Source organism: Taurulus bubalis (assembly GCF_910589615.1).
Source record: "Taurulus bubalis genome assembly, chromosome: 17".
Classification (NCBI taxonomy): Eukaryota; Metazoa; Chordata; class Actinopteri; order Perciformes; family Cottidae; genus Taurulus; species Taurulus bubalis.
The window spans coordinates 6475031-6484746 of NC_136605.1; the positions used below are offsets into that span (position 1 = coordinate 6475031).

At 46.3% G+C, this 9716-nt stretch overlaps 1 protein-coding gene across 1 annotated transcript in view; it reads left to right on the forward strand.

Moving 5' to 3' along the window:
- Positions 1-9271, forward strand: part of usp43b (ubiquitin specific peptidase 43b) — a gene marked incomplete at its 5' end in the record, with an annotated part of 64380 nt that extends 55109 nt beyond the window's left edge. The window contains 7 exons of the mRNA XM_079233742.1: positions 1179-1256; positions 1365-1494; positions 4574-4916; positions 5621-5779; positions 6839-6997; positions 7542-8618; positions 8947-9271. Of these exons, the coding sequence (XP_079089868.1) occupies positions 1179-1256; positions 1365-1494; positions 4574-4916; positions 5621-5779; positions 6839-6997; positions 7542-8618; positions 8947-8957 (1957 nt within the window). The 3' untranslated portion in view covers positions 8958-9271. The remainder of the gene's footprint in view (positions 1-1178; positions 1257-1364; positions 1495-4573; positions 4917-5620; positions 5780-6838; positions 6998-7541; positions 8619-8946) is intronic.
- Positions 9272-9716: the final 445 nt, after the last annotated feature.

The following is a 9716-nucleotide window of genomic DNA, read 5'->3' on the forward strand; positions in this document are numbered from 1 at the left end:
GTCACGCATTGAGCGTGACTGTCACGCATTTCGGTCTTAAGTCACGCCCTCCCGCCACACATCGTATTTCTCACGCTGAAAAAAAACTCTAGGCTATTTAATGTGCCGCAGCACACAAACATGACCTGGTCGCGCTGCACTCACCATGGAGGAATCAAGCACGTCTCCCCCGAATCCCCTGGACTCATCAGCCAATCAAAAAAAAGAAATGGGCTACACGAATAGCCAATCAGAAAAACGTATCTGTTGTATCTGGGTTAAATGTAATCCAGCAACCAATGAAAATAAAGCTAATAATAATATGGGGAGGAGGGGAGCTGGTCTGTGGGCATACGGCATGGGGGGAGGGAGGAGGATATGTCACTCTCACCTGTCTTAAAAACTTGAGAGCCCTGCTGCTGTGACTAATTATAGCTAACGGAGATGCTAGCGCGGCTGTAGAGTTGTTCTCAAGTGCCACATATATCACAGTTCAGTGAAAACACTGTGTTAATAGGCACGACGCCATTTCTCTTTGCTTAAACAGTTTCCTTTGAGACGTGTTTGAGACGCTCCTTGTAAGGTTTAAGTTGATCTGTGCTTGGTGTGCATTCCCTTACAGTAGCACCCAGTCAAGTTTACTCTTGACCTTTTGAAATAGTAGTTTGTGCAAAGATTATCATTAATCAAGAGCCACTTAATGGCTTTATCTTCAGCTTTCAACCACTTCCCACAATGTGGTCTGATGAAGACTGTGAGGTGTGATTGAGAATCCAGGAAGAAGAAGTCTATACTTTGAGTTGAGAACTGTGGGAACCATGTTTTGTTCTGAGGGCTGTGACCAAAACAAAAAGATATCATGTATCTTTAAATGTTATCTTGGTTTAGCTAAACATATACAGCTAAATCCCCAACACAATCACACACAGTTACTTTCTCGCTAACACAACAGTCATTCAGCCATTCCTGCTTCATTGCATTCTGTTATTGAACACTGACACCTAGTGGCCAAGAAGCCTCAATACAAGTGCACTCAAATGTTTAGAATAAGGTTGGTGGTGCAGTAAATTTACTGTAAATGTCTCAAAGCTTGAAAGTGCAGCAGATTTCGGAAACCCTGGTGAGAGTAAAACGGGTAATATCGGTAGCAGTTGATGGACTTTGTGCACTGGATGACCTTTCACCTTGATGTCTTTTAGAGCTCTGAAGCTCTGCTGCTCGGGAGGACCCCCACACGTGAAGCTCATCATCGAGTGGGATCACAGAATCAAAGACTGGTCAGTCCTGCTTTCTGTTACAGACCACCATCGGTCTACTCTCGCCTTTCTCTCTGTTATCCTGACTTGAAGCTGCAGTATATTTGATCACCACCTTTTTCCACACAGCCTGTTTGGTAACATTCAGGAGGAGGTGGTGAAGGACGCGGACAGCGTGAGGAATCAGCAGCAGCAGCACGTCCAGCAGTACAGCTGCACGCTGGACGAGTGCTTCCAGCTCTACACCAAAGAGGAACAGGTAGTGTGTTGTCTTTTGATGCCCGCAAGAGCCCTGACTCCTGGATCCCTGATCACCTTACGTACCGGCATGTTACTGCTGTTGTTAACCGTTCCTTACAGTAGGGAGGCGGGATCTACAAAGCGACTCCAAAACAAGCTGTTTCCCATCATATTCAACACAATTATCCTAATGACAACCGATTTTGACATTCTGCAGCAGCTCTAATTATTGATGAAACATTTTATTTTGGCGTTTCTCAAAAGCAGATGTTTGAACAGGAAAAGTGTGAAACAGTTTATTTATGCGTACAAGATACACATTGGATGTCAAACTCAAATAAAACATGAAAGATTCAAGAAAACATCAGGTCTTATTAAGAGTTTGTTATTTATTTAAGTTTGACCTATTTTTATTCCATGCTAATGATAAATACAGTTGATATCGCTGTCCGTCAAACAAAATATTGCAGGAAAAATATTAAGGTATCAATACATACAAATAATAGATCATATAAACAAAGAATATAAAATTGGAATAAAGAGTTGTTTAAGGCATTTGTACTTTTCTCTCAACGAAGGGAATCATGTGGAAATTCCGTCAGTGTGTGAAACACAGGAAATGCAAATGTTGTGCAGTTTAGAAAACCTTCCGTTACCCCGTACAGCTTCAAAAGCATTTTGTTCCACTGAATGGCTCAGATGCACCTGGAGAATGCAATCTTTCAAACGTATAGTTTCCAGTCTTTTTGTGAAACCGTGTCTAAAGAATTATTATCCACAAATCTATCAGCCCAACCTGGACTGAACCACCATGGAGTTCTAGTAGTTTCTCCTTCTGAAATACATTTACAAATGAATGAGGAGCTATGCAGCCAATTAAGCCTGTCATTATTATGTGTGCAGTAAAGGAGAGCATATTTCAGTTCTCTTTACCAACATGCAGCTCAGCCCAACAATAGAAGACCTTAGCGTATCGCTGTTGACTTTGAAGTATGAGGTGTGTGTTAATACTTTGGACACCCGAATAACACACACCTTATGTCCTGCCCTGTTTCTACCTTCTTTCCTTCTCAACTGCTGGTGCCGTGACACTGCTGCTGCTGTTACCTTGTGTCACCACCCAGTGGCGCTGCAGGCTCAAGCTCGGCCCTGCAGACAGCCTGCAGGTCCCAGCGGACCAGTGCGCTCTAAATGTGCCCACATGTTTGACCTTTAAGTCTGAAGGAACATCAGCTGTGTGCGTTTAGTTTGCCCATATGTACGGATGATAACTCAAGCCAGGAATTTAAGAATCCCAGACTTAATAATATCCATCATCATATTATTGCAATCACAATATTAGCATTTCTCTCACAACCTGTGGGACATCAGAAGCAACACGTCGGCACATTAGTGAGACATTAGGGAGGCTGTGTTATTCTGTCTATCTAAGCCTTGAAAGATGAAGAGATAATTTCATAATTATCGAATCTCTTCTCCTCTTTTTCCACGAGGTTAAATCCAGACGTCACCTGCATGCGCTCCCTCCCACACACTCTCACACACACACACACACACACACACACACACACACACACACCTCTGAGGCCAAGAACAAGGGAAAATGTTCAGCGCTTCATTGTTCAGTTTTTTATTGTTAACAGACATTGTTCACATCGCTCCAACACCAATGAGACCAAAACCCTTCATTCACATCTCAGGATTAACTATTGATCACAACAGAGCCCAGACCGTGAAGGCAGCATTAAATGTAGCACTATTACCTTCGGAGTGGCTTTTCTTATTTTAAATCTTTTAGCATGAACATCATCTCTTGCAGTACACCTGGGAAATAATATTTTTGCTTCCCTGATCCCGACATCCCGCATTTATTCATCACGTGGCTTGTGGTAAGTAGGCGTTTAAGCTTTCATTAAACCGTTGCTCTCAGAGACGCAGAGTGAGGTGGAAGGAGAAGTGAAACCGCTCTGTGACTGGAAGCGATGATGGTGAAACATTACAAAACACTCTGCAGTCTCTCATACATGTCATCGAGGGACGTGATGTCTGAATTTAGAGGTTTATGCATTTTTATTTTCTTCTGTCTTTTTGGAAGTAGCCAGTGCAGACTTGTTTTCCAGCTTTCACAATAGTATGTAAAACGTGTAAAAGGATGACCTTGTTTAATGCAAGAAGTCTTTGCTGCAGAGTATTCAAGATGGTAATCAGCGGGGCGATGTGAAAAGAGATTTAAAAGTAAGAGCCATGGCAACAGCTTTGACATTAAATGACATTACTTTATACAGTAATGACTCATAACACACACTCTATTTAATCTATGTTTATTCTATATTCAATAATGTACAGAAACCCAACATTCCCTCAGGAGCAAGCACAGATTTACAAGAATATGATTCTGTTGAGCATTCTGTTGATTGCACTCCTCTTCCCTCTCTCCTCTCTCCTCTCCCCTCTCTCCTCTCCTCTTCCCTCTCTCCTCTCCCCTCTCTCCTCTCCTCTTTCCTCTCTCCTCTCTCCTCTCCCCTTTCTCCTCTCCTCTCTCCTCTCCCCTCTCTCCTCTTCCCTCTCTCCTCTCTTCTCTCCTCTCCCCTCTCCTCCCTTCCTCCTCTCCCCTCTCCTCTCCCCTCTCTCCTCTCTCCTCTCCCCTTTCTCCTCTCCTCTCTCTTCTCCCCTCTCTCCTCTCTCCTCTCTCCTCTCCTCTCCCCTCTCTCCTCTCCTCTCTCTTCTCCCCTCTCTCCTCTCTCCTCTCTCCTCTCCCCTCTCCTCTCCCCTCTCTCCTCTCCTCTCCCCTCTCTCCCTCCCTCTCCCTTCTCTCCCTCCCTCTCCTCTCTCCTCTCCTCCCTTCCTCCTCTCCCCTCTCTCCTCTCTCTTCTCCCCTCTCTCCTCTCTCCTCTCCCCTCTCATCTCCCCTCTCTCCTCTCCTCTCCCCTCTCTCCCTCCCTCTCCCTTCTCTCCCTCCCTCTCCTCTCTCCTCTCCTCCCTTCCTCCTCTCCCCTCTCTCCTCTCTCCTCTCCTCCCTTCCTCCTCTCCCCTCTCTTCTCCCGTCTCTCCTCTCCCCTCTCTCCTCTCCCCTCTCTCCCTCCCCTCTCCCCCACCAGCTCGCCCCGGACGACGCCTGGAAGTGCCCCCACTGTCAGCAGCTGCAGCAGGGCATGGTGAAGATGACGCTGTGGACGCTCCCGGACATCCTCATCCTCCACCTGAAGCGCTTCAGGCAGGTGGGTGAGCGGAGGAACAAGCTCACCACGTTCGTGCATTTCCCCCTGGCGGGCCTGGACATGACGCCGCACATGGTGAGCCGCAGCCACGCCCCCCACCAGCCCCCGCTGCAGCCTGGCTGGACGCAGCCCCGGCGGCCTGACCTGGCTCCTCCCGACTTCCTGTACGACCTGTATGCCGTGTGCAACCACCACGGAGGAATGCACGGCGGACATTACACAGGTCTGAATCGCCTGCAGTAGTAGTAATAGTATGATTTTCATGGCACCTTTTCATAAACATTACAAAGTTCTTTTTTACGTATGCAGGGAATAAAAAGTAGATAAAGACCAAAACGTGAAAGATGAAATCCGATGGCAACAAATTAAAAAGACAGCAATAGTTTGGACTGACTTGACCGTGGTGAAACGGCTCAGAGTCAACAAGAACACCTAAACCTCAGGCTTCGTTTTTTTATCTCTATCTAATAAGGCACTACTAGATATTGAAGAGAGATTGCGTTGGGCTGCCTGAAGCAATCCCACAACCAGCGTGTCAGTGAGAGCTTACAGTTAACATCCCTGCACAGACAGGTTGCTATGGGAGCCGGGCCGAAACTTCACATCATGATGTCACAAAAATGGGCCATTTAAGTGACACTCACGCACAGTGCATGCAGCGTAATGGTAGTGCTAGGACCATTATAAAGAAGTCGAGTTTGAAGCCATTTATTTAAGTTTTCAAAATGTTTTTAGACATCCAACATCTTAATTTCAGCAAAGTAAGACGGGACACATCGGGGCACCAGCCTCTCAAAAAACCAAGTGGGAATGATGGCAGAACCTTTAAAAATACTATCTTTTTGCAAATATCCTTTGCCAAATTGATATGAACCAGTGGTGCTCTAAACGTTCCTGTAATTTATCCCATTGGTCATGTGATTGCAGCCTTCTGCAGGAACTCGGTGGACGGCCAGTGGTACAGCTACGATGACAGCAGCGCCGAGGCGGTACCTGAAGCGGAGGTGTGCACACGTGGAGCCTACATCCTCTTCTACCAGAGGAGGAACACCATCCCCCCGTGGTCGGCCAGTTCCTCAGTCACCGGTTAGTCCTTTCAAATCCTCTGCAGCGGCTCGTTATGTTAAGAAGCGGGTGGGATCTTCCTGGCATCCTTTTGACAAAACACAGACATAATGAGTAATGTGAGAGTATCTGTACATCTCACACAATCATTATCCACAGTTGGGCCTGCAGAGTTGTTGTTCTTCTCCTCTGTAATTACCGTCTGTCAAATTGGCTGATGCACTGCTTTGCAGCAGCAGCGGTGTGCATTTTTATTGCATATGTGAGCAGAATATGTTTGTTACCGACTTATTTTTCCACAACTAAGACGATGACGAGACGGTACCGGCGTCAATGGACAACGACGACGATAACAAACGTGTAATATCGTGAAGACAGGACTAAAATGTAGTTGGAATAATAAAGTCGCTCTTTATTTTTGTCACCTTCTGCCCTCTCTTGTGTTTGAGAGAGGGGCTCTCTGTCTGTCTCAAAACACACTCCAGCCGTCTCTGCCCTTCTTGTGTCAGTCCTGTATAATGTATAATGTATAATGTTGGCGGTTTAGGGGTCGGGTCCGGGTGGTTGATCATCACATCTTTTGCGGATGGTGTCTCATAACAGCCTGGGGGGGGTGAGAGATCAGCTAGCCTCAAACACAACAGTAACAAGATAAAACTCACCAAAACTGGTCTGTTCCAACAAGTAAACTCTTAATTCATCAAGTTAGATTAGAAAATGTTTGTTTTTGTTTTTATTTATAATATACAGAGACATTTGATTTAGATTATGTAGCTGCCAAAATAAACATTGTAACAAATAAACATTTCATTGTTATCTCTGTTTTCTCTAAGAAAAAAGAAAAAAACAGACCAGCTGCCAGCAAACAGAAGTCATGTTCATGTTCCAGCCTGTTCAGGGGTGTTCACAGTTGGGTGAAAATACTGATGATATCCTGATATCACATTTCATTCAGCGGTGTGGATCTCACCGTGACGCTTGCTGTGGGAAACCTTCTGACTCTCTGCACATGGCTTGTTTTTGGATAAATTATGAATGCAATAAAAAAAACACAAATACCCATATCTGCTTTTTTTGCAGGTTCCACCAGCTCATCCACCTCTGACCACTGGCTGGTCCGGCTGGCAGGGGGCAGTAAGAGGGGCAGCGTGGTTTCAGGAGGACCTGGACCTGCGGGGCCCATTCAGGCCCCAGAGTCTCCTGAGCTGCCAGTGTTTGGAGACGAACCTCCCAAAACAAGTAGGAGTAGCGTCTACAGTATGTTTTAGCTGTCTCAACACTATTTTGTGTTTAATGTGAATTAGTTGGAGTAGGACTTGGTTTGTTTGTATTAGCAGTACTTACTCCAGTACATACTCTGAACAATACTAACAGTAATTTCCTCTCAATCTGTCCTGTGTGTGAAAACAATCCAGTGCAGGAATGGCGGACTCCGTCACTAACAATGAAAATTACTATATATAGAGGTAGTTTCAGAATGTGGATTAAAATAATATTGCTGAAATGTCTTTTATAAATATAGCATTGAAACAAAAAGAGAATTTTGTGTCATGAAACTCGTTGGGACTTTAAATTGTTGTTTCCCTTGAATAAGCAATAAGACATTATATCTGTATGCCTTGAAATATGTATTTCTACAATGTTACAGTATATTGTTAAAATGTGTGTTGCGTTAATGTAATCCGTTTTCATTCTTGTGTATCTTATGTATTTGCACACAATTATACTAATATTTACACTATCAGTGTACCTCAGCAGTAACGTGTGGTGTCTTTTCCTCTAGACGGGTTTGCAGCCAAGCCGCTGGTCCGTGGGAGCCAAGGCAGGAGTGTGAGCATGAGATCGCCAACGAAGCCCAAGGAGACTCTGAGCAAAGTTCTGCCACTGCGGTGGTCGCTTGGCTCCAAGGACCGCATTAGACAGCCGGCCCAGACCCGGCCTGGGGAGCTGGTGGAGTACCTGGAGTCTGGGCGCCGGCCCCGATGCACCAAAGAGCCGATCATAACGCTGGTGGCCACCCCGCCACAGAGGAATGCCCCGGGGAGAGCCTTTGACGAAGGACAGGACTGCAGCTCCCCTGGCGGCAGCAGTCTCAGCTACAGAGACAGAACCAGCTCCGACACTTGTTACTCCCCCAAAACGCCAGAGGGTCAGAGCCGGGCTTGTGCGGAGCGAAGAATGAGCCAGGGAGTCGGTAACAGGGACGATGGCTCTCTTAGGCAGAGGTCATCTAAGAGAGCAAAGCCGGCCCACGGCAGGACCCTGGACCTCCAGATGCAGCTTCAGATGGGTCACATCAGCCACAGCGCGCCTCAGAGCAGAGATTCCACATTGAGAAGGACCAAGGCCCAGCCAGGGGTGACCTTCAAGCTGCAGACAGACCTTCCACCCGAGGACAGGAGGGGCCAGAGGGGACAGGAGGGCCGCAGCCACGACAGCCTCCTGTCTTTTTTCAAACCCGGTTTCATGAAGAAAGACATTCCCGGGTCACCAATCAAGGGGCCCGAGCAGCGTGTGAACGACCACGGCCACCCGGAGAAGCTAGCGAGCGCTAATTCAGCCAAACTGTCCCTCTCCAATGGAACGCTGACCGCGGCGGCCGGCGGCGCCCCGAGCTGCGACGCCCGTCACTGCAAAGTACAGCTGGTCAACGGAAAGGCCGGCGTCCACGACCCCGTGGACATAAAGCGCGCTCACAGCTCCAGCAACATCCAGACGAGGCTGGACTTGACATTTCGCAGGTGTGCCTCGCTGCAGAGGAACGGAGAAATAGCGGCCGCCCCGGCCCACCGCGCCCTGCTGTCGGATAAGCCGAGCTACGCCACCCTGCAGCGCACACGATACAGCACCACGTCCCTGGGTAGGAGCAGACCGGTCCCTGAGTCCTGTTCATGAGCTCTAGGTTATCATGCTGGAGGCCCCATTATCAGAGCTGCTTCTGTTTAGCCAAATAGGATCAAATTACAGCACAGGGTTGAAGTTTTGCTTCTGGTGGGAGCAGATCTAGCACCTCTGGTAAACAAAGAAATAATGACATGTAAACAGATACTTGATTGAGACGCTTCCCTGCTGCTGTTTTAAGTAATGCAGAAGCTAAGTGGAAAGCAGTCAGGTTGTTTCATTAGTATCATTAATGTTAATCCCATTGATTACCATGTGACTGATGGCTTTGTGTTTTATGTTTTAAGTTCCTCTGTGACGGCCCTGAATGACAGCTGAACACCAGGACCTCGCTACTGATTTCTACGCTGGACGACATCGCTGGAGACGCAGTACATCCTCTCGCTCCCCTTCATAGTGCTGTTATAGGTTCTTACCTGTGTGTGTCTTAAACTGAATCTATGCAGAGTTGCATTTTACTGAGGAGGAACACTGCAGTAATGTGATGTACTTTTTCCTCTTTTTTGTTTTTGTTTTACGAAGAGGTCTAATGGTAACACGTGGTTTTAGCTGAGGGGGATTTGGTACCTTTAGTCCATTATGCATTCATAAAACCAATGTCAAGTTGTTAAACACTGCAAAACATAACATCTGCACTGTAAATCGGCTGCTAGAACAACATAGATCATTTGCTATCATGTTCATGTTATGTTACAAATGCACTTTTCCCCCCATATTTTCCCACATGATCAGAGCTTAAATGCTAAGTGACATTGCTAATGATGGCAAAAAAAAACTTTTTATTAATATTGATTATTCAATTTATCTCCAAAATAATACATGTTGACTATAAGGTGATATAAAAACATATATAACATATAAAAACCCTTCCCCATGAAAATACCTTTTCCTCTGGTCTTAGTTCTGTGGCTGGATGAAGAGCTTTGGCTCCTCATAAAACAGGAGATGAGATTGTTCAGACTAAATAGCCTCCCCAGAAGCCCGCAGAGCAATAACAAAAATGGGATTTTGTGTTTTCCCCTCCGCTGAGCGAGAACGTGGATTTCTGTCTCTTTCA